Below are 16662 nucleotides of genomic sequence, written 5' to 3' on the forward strand. Positions count from 1 at the left end.
ATATATATATATATATATATATACATACATACATGCATACATATACAGTGCTGCTTAAAAGTTTGTGAACCCCTTAGGATTTCTTCATGAATATAACCCAGAAAATCTGATGATTTTCATGCAAGTCCTGAAGGTTGACAACGAGAACCCAATCAAACAAATGAGATGAAAATATATACTTTGTAATTTATTTATTCAGGAAAATGATCCAGTATTACTAGGGATGTAACGATTCACTCAACTCACGATTTAGATTTTTCGATTCACGATTTATTTTTTTTATTTTTTTTACAAAATGAGATTTAAGACGAATTATAAATTAAATGTGTCCTTTTATTATTGCTTGGACAAAATGCTGCACATTTCTTTGTGAAATTGAAATATAACACTATAATAATATACTAATATAGCACTTGCATATTACTGCTCTTTTGTTGGTTTTGATTGCTTCTATTGTCCTCATTTGTAAGTCGCTTTGGACAAAAGTGTCTGCTAAATGACAATTTAAATGTAAATAACAAAACTACATTGAAATTTTAAAACAAGTCCCAAATCAAATAAATAAGTAAAACAAATAAAATAAATCTCTCATAGATTCGAGGTCATATGATGCGATTTCAAGTTTTCCTTTCTCTAAGCTGTTCGTGAATAGATAAGATCACTAAAGTTGCAAAGATTAAAGTCTCAAACCCAAAGAGATATTCTTTATAAAAGTTAAGACTCGTCCACGCCCTCCTAAAATACCTCGTTTAAACACGCCCCCACATGTCTACGTCACTGTGTGGGAAGATTTGCAGAACACCGCACAAATGGTCACGCAAAGTAACTTTGATTCTCACTGTAGTTTTGTTGCCGCCATGTCGTGGAGACGCTGTGTGCTTCGTTGTGAAAGTGAAACTACTTTGTTTGGGCTTCCAAAAGAGGACACAACTAGAAATCAGTGGTTAAGTTGTATTTACAACACTGTTCCAGAACAGTTCCAACCCAAATATTCAGATGTGAACAATGCATTTTACGGAGGACAAAAACTGTTTCCTGGGAGAGTAGCCTACAATGCCGGTGTTCTGACAAATAATGCTGACTCACAGTCTGTAAGTACACTTTCATATTTAAAGGATTTGCCACTGATTCAAACACGAGTTTTGAGCAGTGTAGAGTAGCGCTTGTTGTTTGTCGTTTATCCGATCACAAATGCAGACATAATTTTGTTTACGCGGCGCGATGCAGAAGACCGTATAACTCATTATAATCAGTACTTATGTCCCCACTGGATGCAACAAATGCCTCGTTTAGTGGTTTTGTCTCATCGCTCCGGCCGTTACACGGCATCATATGGTAAGGGGCTTATCATTTCCTTCAAACACTTGATGTATTCGGCCAATCACAATGCACTGGATAGCTAGCCAATCAGAGCACACCTCGCTTTTCAGAACGATGAGCTTTGTAAAAATCTACGAGTTTACGAAAGGCGGGGCATAGAGGAGAAACAGTGTACAGTATGTGGAAATTTTTTTTTAACCTTAATCCGCTTAAACACATTTCATTACACCAAATACACAACATTTTCTTTTTTAGCAACGTCATATGACCCCTTTAATCTTATAAAATTATGTATTTGAAATTTTGCAATGTAAATGCATTTATTGCACCTCAGCTTCATCAAACTCTGTTTAAATTCATCTAATGCCACTTCAGATGCAGCTTCTGTTTCCTCAGAAGTGGAAAGATAGATTGTTAATACTAATTTCATTTGAATGTTAACAACTCTACAGTTTCGTATTCTAACTGAATTAATTAAAAACAACGTAAGAATTTGATGTGAAAGATGACATTTAATAAGGTTAGGGGGAAAAAATTACCGTTTATAAATATAGTTGGAAATGACACCTGTTTTGTTGCATACAGCAACTCATTTTAAGTTTACTATTTCTTCCTCTTTCCAGTCACAGAGCACTTTATTTTGAAAGTTGTTTAAGTGAGAGAAAATCTGTAACTTGGTCCAGATTGGGGGAATTGTAATGATTAATCATTTTATTTATGTAAATTTTTTGCATTGAAATTTGCATAGATTTTTGTTTGTATATGCTGTCAATTATAGTTCTTAGAAAGAAAATCGGAATTGGCAAAAATCGGTATCGGCAGGTCACACTTCCATAAAATCTGAATCGGCCAAGAAAATTGCAATCGGTGCAGCTCTAGAGGAAACCCACCAACATCACAGAGTTGAAGGGGTTTTGTACTGAGGAATGGACTAAAATGCCTACAAGCCATTGTGCAGGACTGATCAGCAGTTACAAGAAACGTTACTTGCAGTTATTGCTGCAAAAGGGGGTCACACCAGATACTGAAAGCAAAGATTCACATACTTTTGCCACTCACAAATATTTAACACGGCATCATTTTTCTCAATAAATAAATTACAAAGTATATATTTTTGGCTCCTTTGGTTGATTTAATTCTGTCTACTTTAAGGATTTGTGTGAAAATCTAATTGTGTTTTGGCTCATTTATGCAGAAATATAGAAAATTCTAAAGGGTTCACAAACTTTCCCTGTAAACATGTTTTAGGGACAAATTGACAAATGATGAAAAGGATCAACCAGAGGAAGATGCTGATTTTCAGCTAAAGGTAAAACAGCGTTTTTAAACTCTGGCACTGCAATTTTGATTATGTGGAGGATATGCACGCATGCTTTTTGATAAAGGTATTAATTGGTTCTAATGTTGTTTCCTTCCCCCAAGGAGGTTGCCTCAACTGAGGAACCAACCACAGATGTTAAATTAACCCAAGAAGGCACTGGGTCGGTTGTAGAAACGCCAGAGAAAGCTACTCAAAATAAAGATAAAACTTCAGAGAAGAATCAGTCACCATCCAGTGACATCTCAGTTGATGTGAGTGGGCATGAGAAAAGTGGACTTCAGGGGACCAGCCCTAATGTTTCAGGTTCATCTGATATGATATCAGGTACACCACCTAAACCCAATAGGAGGCGTCAGTCTTTCATAACCTTAGAGAAATATGTTGATGGGAAATCACCCAGTCCTGCAAGTGTTGCATTTACTGGTCCGCACATTCGCAAATCAAGAAGACTGAGTTCTTCAAAGGCATTGGAGGCTACTCCAAATGACTCACAACTTCAGACTACAAAAGAGGACTCTCAAAAGAGGAGCAGCACTGACCCATCTGCTCAAAATGAGGAAATAAAAGATAAGATGTCAACAGGTCATCGTGGTGAAGGTACAGATGAAGAGGATGATGTGGTCCCAGATATCCAGACCCAATTATCTGGCGACACGTCAAGTGATAAGAAAAGTCCTGTGTCCAAAGCCAGTGTAGAGGAACAAGATTCTCCTGAAAAAGATTCACAGAGTCTTACTGATTCTCAAGCTAGTCAAGAACCAAGAAGGTCAGGCAGAAGACGAAGTAAACCTGTACGCCCAGGGGAAGATCCGGGGGAGATGAAAAGCAGATGTCTAGAACAAGTTGCAGATTCTGCGGTGACAAATACACAGAAGCACATACTGTCTCCAACAATTAGCATTTTGACAGGAAGAAGTACGGTTATTGAGGACTGTAAATTTGGAGACCAGTTGAACACTAAAGGAATAAAAGGAAAGCTTAGCCAAAGTAATTCACAGATTTCCTCTGCAGAATCTTCACAGGCACTTCCACAGTTTCCAATATTTATGCTTGGTAATAAAGAGCCAAGCCAGACTGTGCCCTCTTCTGATAGTTCTCCTGTAATTCAATCAGATGGCCAAAGCAAAGAGAGATCGTCAACTCTCAATGAGTCTGAAGGTTTGTCACCGGGTAGACCTATGAGGAAGACTAGAGTGCACCTTGAGGAATCAACAGACAAGGAGGCAGATGAAAACTCGCAAAACGATCCTCATAATTCTGCGTCCACTTTGAAAAAGAAACATTCACAGACACCTCTTTCCGATTCTGAGGCTGATGGCCAGCAAACTGCCAGAACGCGAAGAACAAGGAGATCTGAATCTCAATTACTGGAGCTGGCTGGTTCGCAGACCAAAGACGACTTAAGTCAGACAGACTCTCAAACACTGACAATGGTGAAGGGTAGAGCTATGCGAAGGAGAACTGCAGAAGAAGAGACCGACTATAGTATAAGAGATGCCACATCAACTGTAAATGCTGAAGAGTTAAGTGCAAGCCAAGATTCCTCAGAAGGTCTTGGTAGATATAGAACTCGACGCTCTAAAGGTTTGTTGGCTCCTACTGACAACACCGAGTCTGAACACTCTAATAGCCGACAAGATGGACCAAGGTCTAAAAAGAGACCGCGCAAATCATTATCCACAGAAGTGCTGCCAGTTTCCACAGAGCACATAGTTACTGAGATGGGGCCAGATAAGGAGGGTGTTGATGTTTCAATGGAGATGTCACAGGATGAGGCAGATATTGAAACTAGTTTGAATATTTTAGTCATTGAGACCGAAGAACTTGAGCAAAAGTACAAAGTAGATGTCCCTGCCCCTGATGGTGTACCACATGAACTGATTACCTCGGAAAAAGAAGCAGAAGATGTCAAAATTCAGATAGAACTGAAGACTGAAACTTATACAGATGAGAAGGAGGTCATTAGTGAGAAAGCAGAAGGTGAAGAATTGAATTCATCTTTACAGATTGGATCGGAAGATTTAAACGAGAAGACTGTTACGCATAAATGCCCACATACTAGGGGACGGGGCCGTGGGCGTAGACGATCTAGAAGCTGCAACTGCTTTTCAAACAACGGTGACGTGTTCTCACAGGGCAGTGACTTCCAAGAATCGCAGGATCTGAAAAGTGAGCAGGTTCCACTTGTCACTGATGCCCTGAAATCTCAACCTGAGCAGTCAAACTCAACATCTGTAGCAGAGAAAAGTGAGCGCTCAGGAATTGCAGATGTCCCAGATGCTGAATTTCAGCCATTTTCAGCCTTGCCTGCTCAACTCCCATCTGAGGTTTTCCCTTCTGAAAGTCCCATTGCAAAGCTTGGTGTAATTGTTTCTCAGCTGTCTGAAGCAGAGGAAGGAACACCGCTTGAATCATCCAAACCAACAGGTAAATCAAACAAGAAGCATGTAGAGCTCCCAGAGGCAGAGACAAAGCAGTTAAAGAGTGCAGAAGATGTCAAAATTCAGATCGAACTGAAGACTGAAACTGATACAGATGAGAAGGAGGTCATTAGTGAGAACGCAGAAGGTGAAGAATTGAATTCATCTTCACAGATTGGATCGGAAGATTTAATCGAGAAGACTAATGTTCTGCATAAATGCCCACATACCAGGGGACGGGGCCGTGGGCGTAGACGATCTAGAAGCTGCAACTGCTTTTCAAACAACCGTGACGTGTTCTCACAGGGCAGTGACTTCCAAGAATCGCAGGATCTGAAAAGTGAGCAGGTTCCACTTGTCACTGATGCCCTGAACTCTCAACCTGAGCAGTCAAGCTCAACATCTGTAGCAGAGAAAAGTGAGAGCTCAGGAATTGCAGATGTCCCAGATGCTGATTTTCAGCCATTTTCAGCCTTGCCTGCTCAACTCCCATCTGAGGTTTTCCCTTCTGAAAGTCCCATTGCAAAGCTTGGTGTAATTGTTTCTCAGCTGTCTGAAGCAGAGGAAGGAACACAGCTTGAATCATCCAAACCAACAGGTGAATCAAACAAGGAGCATGTAGAGCTCCCAGAGGCAGAGACAAAGCAGTTGGAGAGTGCAGATGATGTCAAAATTCAGATAGAATTGAAGACTGAAACTTATACAGATGAGAAGGAGGTCATTAGTGAGAAAGCAGAAGGTGAAGAATTTAATTCATCTTCACAGATTGGATTGGAAGATTTAATTGAGAAGACTAATGTTCCGCATAAATGTCCACATACCAGGGGACGGGGCCGTGGGCGTAGACGATCTAGAAGCTGCAACTGCTTTTCAAACAACCGTGACGTGTTCTCACAGGGCAGTGACTTCCAAGAATCGCAGGATCTGAAAAGTGAGCAGGTTCCACTTGTCACTGATGCCCTGAACTCTCAACCTAAGCAGTCTAGCGCAACATCTGTAGCAAAGAAAAGCGAGAGCTCAGGAATTGCAGATGTCCCAGATGCTGATTTTCAGCCATTTTCAGCCATGCCTGCTCAACTCCCATCTGAGGTTTTCCCTTCTGAAAGTCCCATTGCAAAGCTTGGTGTAATTGTTTCTCAGCTGTCTGAAGCAGAGGAAGGAACACGGCTTGAATCATCCAAACGAACAAGTGAATCAAACAAGAAGCATGTAGAGCTCTCAGAGGCAGAGACCAAGCAGTTGGAGAGTTCTGGGTGCACAGGTAGTCAAAAGCACAAAGAAGATGGATTGGAAAACACTTCAGTAAGTCAAGAACCTCTCCAGAGTTCAACACCTCAAGACACATCTCCAAGTCAAGGTCGCCCAGTGGAAGATGCACCTAAATGCCAAGAGCAGCTAGAGTCTTCCCATGTCCAGCAGGAGGATGCAGGTAACCCAGCAGTGAAGGAAAGTGAAGACCTTGCTGTTTCTGAGTCAAATGGCAAAGAATTGCTTGACAAGGATGTTGCTCTTGTTGAGAAGGAAGAAGAGATGTCTGTACCTCCTGAAAGTAGTACCTCTGGAGCCTGCTTAGATTCACCACCCAAGCCTAAACCTTTGGACGCTCTTAGTGGTGAGCTGGAGCCTGGCCAGAGTCCGAGCAGAAACCGATCTAGTGTCTGGTCTCCATCTGCTTCTCCATCCACCAGTATTCTGAAGAAGGGGCAGAAGAGAACATGTGAAGAGGATACACCCTCCCCTCTTCATAAGGTATTTGACCGTATACTATAATATTTAGGAAACTGAAACAAGTGTAATGTATGGTAATTTTCTCTTTTTCTAAAACATTGTTTTGCAGTCACGTCGAGTGTCTTTTGCAACTCCAATTTATCATCAAGAACTGGCTGATGATATTGATCGACGTAGTCCAGTTATTCGCACAAGCTCACCTAGGTCCAAAGTCTTGAGTGGACAGTCGAAGGTGTGTGATGAGTTTTGAAATCGTTACATCTTGGATATAAAACTGATTAGATTTAACTTTTCATGGCATACCGTTTAATTTCTTCAATTTTATTACAGTATATCACTACCCCCACAAAAGGATATACAAGTCTAAGTCCACGTAACCTCCGTAGCCCTGGATCCAAAAGCTCTAAAAAATGCCTGGTAATTATTTTCTTGCCTTGTACTTAAATTGCTGAAGTTTTTTTTTCTGTTTATATTGCTCCCATAAAGTCTGCCTATTCATAAAGATTTTTTTTCTTTTTCTTAATTCTGAGAAATTAAGACTTTCTCATGTTATTCAGTTGCATCAGACTTCAGTTTATTTGAACAGTAGTCCAAGTGGAAGTGGTGTTAAAATGTTCCTCTTTCTTTATCATAGATTTCAGAGATGAGCCAGGAGCCACGTCCTATTGCTAAAGATTGTGTTTATCCAGCACTTGTTGGCTGCTCTACCCCTGTAGAGGCTGTTTTGCCACAGATATCCTCCAACATGTGGTAAGCCAGATCACCCATTTCCCCTTTCGTACATCTTGGCTTCAGTTCATTAAGTTCATTCCTCAGTTTTAATTTTATATCCTTGTGAACTACAAATACATCAAAGTATCGATCGAGTGGTATAGCTGACAGACGTCTCCGTGGTAGTACACGTATACCATTTCTTCACCCAAGCAGTTCAATCAGTTTCTTCTCATCACTAGATTTGATCACAGATCTAAAGGTTGTTTTCTGGGGTATTAATGTAAAGAATGTAGGTAATTGGCATACCTGTTTTTTTTTTTTCTTTGTGTTTAGGCCTCGTGGCTTTGGTCAGCTTGTTAGAGCAAGAAACATCAAAACGGTTGGAGACCTGAGTGCCCTTACCCCAAGTGAAATCAAGTCTCTTCCTATTCGCTCGCCTAAGCTGTCCAATGTGAGGAAAGCACTTAAAACCTATTATGAACAGCAGGTAATTTTGTATGTTGCATTAGTATCTTCTCCTTTATTATGGGAGATCATTTCTTATATCTCACATTTGGCTGTACAGAGAAAAGGGAGTTCTGATGACCTAAAGAGTTTTGACGAAATGGAGAAAATGACATCTGAGCCTGAAGAGATGGAGCTTCCTCAAAACCAAGAGGAGGAGCAAACACCAGGAGAGGCTCAAGGTTAGCTATTTTATTTCTTCTGTCAAATCCATCATTGGCGATACTTTCAACATGACAATGACTTAACTCATGACTCCCAACTTTTTGCAGATGACAGACCATCAGAAGTGGAAGTAGATTCCGAACCAATGGCTGAGGAGAACAAATCTCGTGATTTGCTCTCAGATGTTGAAGCCCTTAGTGGACACCTAACTTCAGAGGAGCTTGGTCGCTGCTCACCCAACCAGCTGGGTCTGATGCACGAACATCTGAGCGGAATGATGAGAAGCATTGTGACCCACATGCAGTCCCGCTTGCTGAGTAATCTTGATGATAGCTTGCCATGAGGACATCGAGACATTTTCCTGACATAATTCACTTTTAACTTGAAGATTAACAGTGGACTGCTCATTTCTCAAGTTTTAGCTGGAATTTTAGAGTAGATGAATTTCTAATTATGCTCTTTCAGAGAACAGACTTCAGTGGCCGAAAGCCATTGCTACTTAAGTGTCAATGTATTTTATGGCGTGATTTTTAAGACTGTAAAATTGTGGTGAGATGCCAAGGAAACTTTTTTTTTTATGCTATAGTATTAATAAAATTTCTTTTTTCATTAAATGCTTGGATTTTTTTGTCAATAGCTCTCTTTGTACAAACCACTAAATTACGAATACATATCCATGACAGTAAACAGATGGACTGCAGAAGCATGGTGTTTTATTATCTACTGATTCAAGGTATACATCTTCCTCTAACCCCACACCTACAGAATCAGAAACAAAACACGCATGCAAATAGTGGCCAGCCTTCAGCAAGGGAGGGAGGAGGCTTGCTTTTAACATCAATACATTTTCATTTTTGAGGAACTGATGGCCTGTCCTCAATGTCTTCCTGAAGGTTTTCTTTTCTTTTCATTTTCACTTTAGTGCCGCTGTTCGGTTTTTATAAAACAATTTCAGATTTTCCTTTTTCACGTATAAAGTGAACCATGAGCCCATCTCTCGTTGTGCAAACGTTGAATGTAGTGTGATTGCAATATACAAAAATAATGGGCTCCAGTTTACTTAACTGTTAGAATAGAACAAAGATAAATACAATTGTCTGTGACTTAAATAGGTATGTATAGTTTGTCAGTTTCTCATGCCACAACCACAATAGACTTGTGACATGGGCACAAATGAAATTTCTTAACAGTAATGAGGACAAACAGCGTAACTACTTGGACTAACATTAGTACACATAAAATAATTTGTTCTGAGTGGATATCAAATGCCCTCATCCACAGGGCGTTTGAGAGAGCAGTAGTTGTATTTAGATGGCTTCCACATAGTTGGCAGGGAGCATACCGGTCTTTCCAGTACGCTGCACAGTGCCATACATCCAACCCTCATCGATAGACTGCACACTCACAATCACATCACCGTCCTTGAAGGACACCTCATCATTGTCTGCAGCAGCATAGTCATACATGGCACGGACAGTTTTCTGTTGAAGAGAAAATGGACAATATTAAACAACCAACTTCATCAAATACACAGTAAATATGTAGGGTATATGCATACGATATTAGCATTATACTATGATAGTGAAACTGGCAGTGATCTATCAGTACTTACTCCAGTGGTTGAGGGATGCGAGGGGACAGAAGAAACAGTGGTCTGTTGTGTTGCCACAGAGGAGGATCTCTGCTGAACCTCAATTGTCTTGGTCTGTGTGTAACCTATATGACACAACAGCACAAATGTAATTGTATATATTTCTCTGTCACTAGTTGGCATTCAGAATTTGGACTTTTAAAAAAAAACTTTCTACAAGTAGAGTTTAATCATTATTAGTAATAGAGAGATGGTAGGTCAGATCAACAGTTTTACAATCCATTTTAAAGCCTCAGCAGTTACTACAGAATGAAATGCTGTAGCATTTACTGTACACTTAACAGTTTGAGATGTGCATAACATTACTTTAAATTCAGTTTTGACGGTAATTTATTCCAGTGGTAATTGGGTGAAAACAGGAAGTTAATCCTACTCTGAAATTGGTTTCATCAATTGTCGACTGGGATATACTGTATATATGGGCCATTCTATGGACTTGGTCCAAAGACAGAGTTGGAAACGTATTGAAATAAAAATCTTCTCTTTTTCCAAAAAATTAGTATGTATGCAAATATCCAAGGTACACATTTCTTGGAATTGTGCAGTTAAGTCTCATAGGCTACGTTCACACTGCGAGCCTTAGTGCTCAATTCTGATTTTTTTTCCTCAGATCCGATTTTTTTGTATAGTTGTTTTAAATGTGGCCAATATCAGATTTCCAGTGTGAACAGATAAAGGTTCTGAACTGACTCGCATGCGCAAAAGAACGATACGAACAGGGATTTGGCAACACTTGCGCAGCGCGCCGTCATACGGAAGTAAACACGGAGGATATGAAGAAAGCGATTATGCGTTTATTTATAGTGTGATCTGCTGCAGAAGCCAGCGAAATTATGCACAGGCAATATGAAAAAATAAAGACAAGGATGTGACAAAAGAAAGCAGAGTTTTGAAACTCATGTTTCGCTTGTAGAGTTGTCACTGTAACACACATGAGTTCTGACACATCACACGTCCACTGATTAACGTGCCTTTCGCTACTGTCTTGATAACTTTGGGTATGTAAATGTTTGAAGTGTCGCCCATCAGCAGGAATTATGACGAATGTCGATCTAGAGTGACGTCAAAGCCGCATGAAATCCGACATGACTGTTCACGCTGCGGTCGCACTGCAAAACATCCGACATGACTGTTCACGCTGCGGTCGCACTGCAAAACATCCGACATGGATCGGATTTAGTACCACATATGGAAGGGGCACAAATCAGAATTGAAAAGATCAGATTCCATGCGGTTTGTGCTGTTCACACTGTCATGACAAAAACAGATCTGAGTCACATGTGAGCAAAAAAAAAAATCAGATTGGGCCACATTTGCCTGCAGTGTGAACGTAGCCATATTGTATTTTTAGAAAGTTTTGGAATATTTGTCCTCTCTCCAAATTTGTCACTACCGACACACAGTAATAATAATTTAATTAGAAGGGTTATATTGACCTATTAAGATTTTGCTTACATCTAGATTGTAAATATATTTTTTGCTATTTTATTACATTTTTTCAGAGGTAAATCAATAACTAAATTTTAAACAATATTTCAAGTGTAAATTATGAGATTTGTTGTATTTTGAATTCAATTTTTCTTTGTAAAAGGCAAAAAGTTGATCATACTGATCTCAAAGTTAAGGATTTATTAGTTTGAATATACATTGAATCAAAAACTATCATAACATCTTAGTAGATAATTCAGTATACTTTATTTTTGACAAAACATCCCACGTTTCGGTAGTGACAGCACATTTTCAGTAGTGACTATAATGCTTTGGTAGCGACCACATCACATTACAGAATTTTAATAATACTAATTACTAATAATACTAATAATTACTAATAATACTAAAACACTACTAAAACATACTAAAATACATAAAAATTGCATAACTGTACTACAATTTTATTTCCTCCAAATATGAGGATTATGTGTTCCCTTTTGTCACTGTGACAATTCTATGGGATAACAATTCATTGATTTCTGAAGGATCATGTGACACTTTATACTGGAGTAATGGCTGATGGAAATTCAGCTTTGCATCACAGAAATAAATTATATTTGAAAGGATATTAAAATAGAAACCATTATTTTATATTGTAATAACTTATGCAAGATTACTGTTTTTTTCTGTATTTTTGCAGTCTTGATAAGCATAAGAGACTTATTTAAAAAACATTACATAAGTCTTACGGATCCCAAACTTTTGAATGGTAGTGTGTGTGTGTATATATATATATATATACACACACACACACACACACACAAGCGGAATTATTCCATTAACATATTTGTTAACTTATTTTTGTCCATCTTTAATGTGACTGAAGAAATGTAATGTAACTGAAGAAATTTAAGTAGTGAAAGATTCTATCTATTCCATATTGTGACATACAGCTGAATAAAATGAATTATTAAAAAAAAAAAAAAAAAGGGATGTAGACTTGGTTCTACCAATCGGTTGTTAATTGAATTTTGGGGTGTGGGCATTTCACTCAATAATGAATGCAAGCTTGCAGTCGTTTGCGAGAAAGGGATGGAGTGTAAGTGGACCTAATGTTTGGAGAAGTCTGGCATACGTCACCAGAGAGAGTGACGTCTAGCGTTTCACTAAAAGATCCAGTCATGACATTTTGATTAAAAATGTCCAAAAAAAAGTTTTAAAAATGAAACACATAGATGAATCATTTACAAAGAGGATTATGTGTTCCCTTTTGTCACTGTGACAATTCTATGGGATAACAATTCATTGATTTCTTAAGGATCATGTGACACTTTATACTGGAGTAATGGCTGATGGAAATTCAGCTTTGCATCACAGAAATAAATTATATTTGAAAGGATATTAAAATAGAAACCATTATTTTATATTGTAATAACTTATGCAAGATTACTGTTTTTTTCTGTATTTTTGCAGTCTTGATAAGCATAAGAGACTTATTTAAAAAACATTACAAGTCTTACGGATCCCAAACTTTTGAATGGTAGTGTGTGTGTATATATATATATATATATATATATATATACACACACACACACACACACACAAGCGGAATTATTCCATTAACATATTTGTTAACTTATTTTTGTCCATCTTTAATGTGACTGAAGAAATGTAATGTAACTGAAGAAATTTAAGTAGTGAAAGATTCTATCTATTCCATATTGTGACATACAGCTGAATAAAATGAATTATTAAAAAAAAAAAAAAAAAGGGATGTAGACTTGGTTCTACCAATCGGTTGTTAATTGAATTTTGGGGTGTGGGCATTTCACTCAATAATGAATGCAAGCTTGCAGTCGTTTGCGAGAAAGGGATGGAGTGTAAGTGGACCTAATGTTTGGAGAAGTCTGGCATACGTCACCAGAGAGAGTGACGTCTAGCGTTTCACTAAAAGATCCAGTCATGACATTTTGATTAAAAATGTCCAAAAAAAAGTTTTACACACACACACACACACACACACACACACACAAGCGGAATTATTCCATTAACATATTTGTTAACTTATTTTTGTACATCTTTAATGTGACTGAAGAAATGTAATGTAACTGAAGAAATTTAAGTAGTGAAAGATTCTATCTATTCCATATTGTGACATACAGCTGAATAAAATGAATTATTAAAAAAAAAAAAAAAAAGGGATGTAGACTTGGTTCTACCAATCGGTTGTTAATTGAATTTTGGGGTGTGGGCATTTCACTCAATAATGAATGCAAGCTTGCAGTCGTTTGCGAGAAAGGGATGGAGTGTAAGTGGACCTAATGTTTGGAGAAGTCTGGCATACGTCACCAGAGAGAGTGACGTCTAGCGTTTCACTAAAAGATCCAGTCATGACATTTTGATTAAAAATGTCCAAAAAAAAGTTTTAAAAATGAAACACATAGATGAATCATTTACAAAATTTGAATTGCCGACTATCATGCTAAACCCAGGGTCAAGACAGTTCAAGCACTTTAAACGTACCTTGTAGAGTGGAGACACCAAAGCCATTGCTGTAGAGGGATGCGTGGTGGTCCACGTTCTCAGACACCTCTGACTTCTCATCGCCCACACCACTCATTGCGCTGGTGGAGCGGGAGTGCTCCTTACTGCGACGCTGGGCTTGGACTGAACAATGGGACAAACATGTCAGCATTACCTCCTCTTTGACAGACTGTCGTCAATCAAGGAAGGTGGCACATAAATATACATCCACAGTATGTACAGGTATATCCACAGGGTGTACAAGCAACAGGTCATTATACAGTTTGGTGGTCATTAAACAGGTGAAGGTGAGTGAAGGACGTCACAACTGCCCAATCACAATCAAGTATTCCCGAGAGCTGTTCAAATAAGGCCTAAAGGCCTAAACGAAGTTCCTTTTCATTCTTCATTTAGGGGTAAAACGAAGTTTGAAATACGTGTTCACCGGTATACTGTTAGCGAACATCCCGACGCCACCCACTCTGATGAAAGCAGTATTTAAATGAATATGTAAATATGTGCTGCGCGCTTTCCTCAACAAAATAAACACAACAAAAATGGAGAAAACAGCAAGCATTTTTTTATAAAAAGCATTTGATTACAGCAACATGGGTATGTTTGCAAAAGCTCTGCAAATTAGCACTCCCATGATGTCATGTCACGTGTATTTAAATTGCACTTTATTCAATATATTAATCAGCAATATTAAATATAAAAAACAGTGTCAGTGTCTCAGAAGCCCAACTTTATTTGCTACTATAAAGCGGCTCTCCACTGTTTTTTTACCCACAGACATCTCACCTCCGAGGACGAAATGCACCCAGAGAAAAGTTACGTGGGAAAGAAGGCAGAGCCTCAGTGCACACCTCCTATGATGTAATCGTCATGGACCAATGGTAGTAAGAAGGTGTTTTGCAGTCGGTACAAACTTTTCCAGAAAGTTCGCTTTGGCAAGCCGTTTCAAACTCCCAAAACAAACACAAAACGAACTTCGTTCTGGCTGGATTTTGTTCGAAATGACATTTTGTTCTTCGATTTCGCTTGAAGTGTATCAAGGCCTTAAAGGGGTCATAGGATGCCCATTTTCCACAAGTTGATGTGATTCTTTAGGGTCTTAATGAAAAGTCTGTAACATAGTTTGGTTAAAATTTCTCAATGGTAGTGTAAAAAACACCTTTTTCAGATCAAGCCATTTTTGTAGCATTTTCCTTTAAATGTTAATGAGCTCTGCTGACCCTGCCCCTCTCTTCCTAGCTGCTCTCAGAGAGACTGTTTACTTTAGCCGCATTCATCGTGAAACTTGCTAATTAGCACATTATTAGGAAAGGCGATTTGCAAAGATTCATTACAAAACATTATACTCCCTTCTTCTGTAGATGAGGTTGGATCATGAATCATTCGCGCGAACATAGATGCATTTATGTAGATCGGGGGTGCATTCCCTTCAGAAACAAATGTAATCGACTGCGATTTCAGCGGTTCAGATGTCAGGAGTAAATGATGACTGCTATGTTCATTATTACATCCAACAACAGAACACCTCAATCGCTTAGGAGTCATTCTTGTCTACATCTGCTCCGGCGGTGAAACAATGGCGGACTGATGACAGCTCACTCAGGGCGGGTCTGAGGTAAGACACCAGTCCAATCTGTGCTGAAACGCTACTGTCAATCAAACTATCGTGGGAGGGGCATCTGAGATCGGCTCATTTGAGAAAGGGGAAAACTTATAACGAGATTAAAAATAAACCACTGGGTGGATTTTTATCATTATAGGGTGGTTGTGTACACACACTGCCAACACACATTTTAGTTCAAACAACTTGTAAAAGTGCATGTAGCATCCTATGACCCCTTTAAGTCCAGTGACAGCAGAGGAGTGTCCTACCTGACATCATGTGAAGACTTCTGGACTGGATGTTGTCCTCGGCAGGGTCATAGTCAAAGACAGAGCCAGGGTTTGTGCGCCACACACGCAGGTCTTTGAGAAAAAGGAAACCTAGTTTTAGTGAATGTCTCATTTGATTCCTGTGTATAAAATTCGTTACATATTGTAAGAGGCATGTTTTCTATATTTATGGAAAGAGAATTCTGTTTCTAAACTCAAGTGTGTTTAGTGTGCACAGAACACAGCATGTGTCAGCTGACCAGTGATGGTCTCCTGATCGTGCTCCTCTGCACGTCTCCTCTCCATCTCCACCACACGTCTTTGGATGCCGCGGTAGCTGATGTCACTGAAGTCCTGAGTGTTCCTCTTCACGCGCTCAGTGATGGGGTCAGAGATGGTGGGGGTGAAGCTGCCCTTACTCTTCTCAAAGTCCTGGTGGTATCTGACCTGAGAAGACCCACAGACAGCAATACATGAGGCAGGAGACACAAAGAAACTGTTACAGCAAACATCGACATTGAGATTGTCTGCCATTTTTAATGCAACAGGTTGCCCTTCATATACTATAGAAAAATCAGTTCATTACAACATATTGATAAAGGTATGGATTTAAAAGTCATCTTACTCCAGAGATGATACGCTGGGTTTCTTTAACACGTCTCATCTCAGGGGTGTCCAGCACAAAGGCGGCCTTGCCCTGCACCTGCTTACGGAAGCTGTCGGAGTACAGAACCTGGACACGAGACAACACAGCACATACATATATTAGAAATCAAATAATTCTGGAATATGATTATGTATCAAGACCCTGTGGAAGACACACCAGGAAACCAGGACATTAGACAGACAAATGACATGAATACCCTGGGTGTTATTGTGATTTCAGACAGATGAATTAGAAGGGTCTTCAGAGGGCTGGATTAAAAGTAGACGGGTCCCGAAATGAAGGTTTATAGTGATGATGATCGGTTACAGCATTTAATTCAGAATATGGAAGA

General features: G+C 39.1%; 2 protein-coding genes across 4 annotated transcripts in view; one reads left to right on the forward strand and one right to left on the reverse strand.

Annotated features, from left to right (window-relative positions):
• Positions 1-8795, forward strand: part of LOC107555351 (telomere-associated protein RIF1-like) — a 32636-nt gene extending 23841 nt beyond the window's left edge. The window contains exons 29-37 of one of the 3 annotated variants that reach the window (XM_016238108.1): positions 2569-2629; positions 2743-5694; positions 6286-6810; positions 6899-7021; positions 7120-7206; positions 7424-7539; positions 7837-7990; positions 8069-8189; positions 8280-8795. In XM_016238108.1, coding sequence (XP_016093594.1) covers positions 2569-2629; positions 2743-5694; positions 6286-6810; positions 6899-7021; positions 7120-7206; positions 7424-7539; positions 7837-7990; positions 8069-8189; positions 8280-8515 — 4375 coding nt within the window. In that variant the 3' untranslated portion in view covers positions 8516-8795. Of the gene's footprint in view, positions 1-2568; positions 2630-2742; positions 6811-6898; positions 7022-7119; positions 7207-7423; positions 7540-7836; positions 7991-8068; positions 8190-8279 lie in introns of all 3 variants that reach the window. The other 2 variants (XM_016238109.1, XM_016238107.1) reach the window with 2 other exon arrangements.
• A 70-nt stretch (positions 8796-8865) lies between these two features.
• The window catches only part of LOC107555350 (nebulin-like), a 59987-nt gene continuing 52190 nt past the window's right edge, over positions 8866-16662 (reverse strand). Inside the window, exons 127-132 of the mRNA XM_016238106.1 lie at positions 16290-16397; positions 15925-16111; positions 15665-15757; positions 13778-13921; positions 9785-9888; positions 8866-9653 (exon numbers count right to left, since the gene is read on the reverse strand). Of these exons, the coding sequence (XP_016093592.1) occupies positions 9480-9653; positions 9785-9888; positions 13778-13921; positions 15665-15757; positions 15925-16111; positions 16290-16397 (810 nt within the window). The 3' untranslated portion in view covers positions 8866-9479. The remainder of the gene's footprint in view (positions 9654-9784; positions 9889-13777; positions 13922-15664; positions 15758-15924; positions 16112-16289; positions 16398-16662) is intronic.

The sequence above is a fragment of the Sinocyclocheilus grahami genome, unplaced genomic scaffold (assembly GCF_001515645.1).
Source record: "Sinocyclocheilus grahami isolate Dianchi unplaced genomic scaffold, SAMN03320097.WGS_v1.1 scaffold532.1, whole genome shotgun sequence".
Lineage (NCBI taxonomy): Eukaryota > Metazoa > Chordata > Actinopteri > Cypriniformes > Cyprinidae > Sinocyclocheilus > Sinocyclocheilus grahami.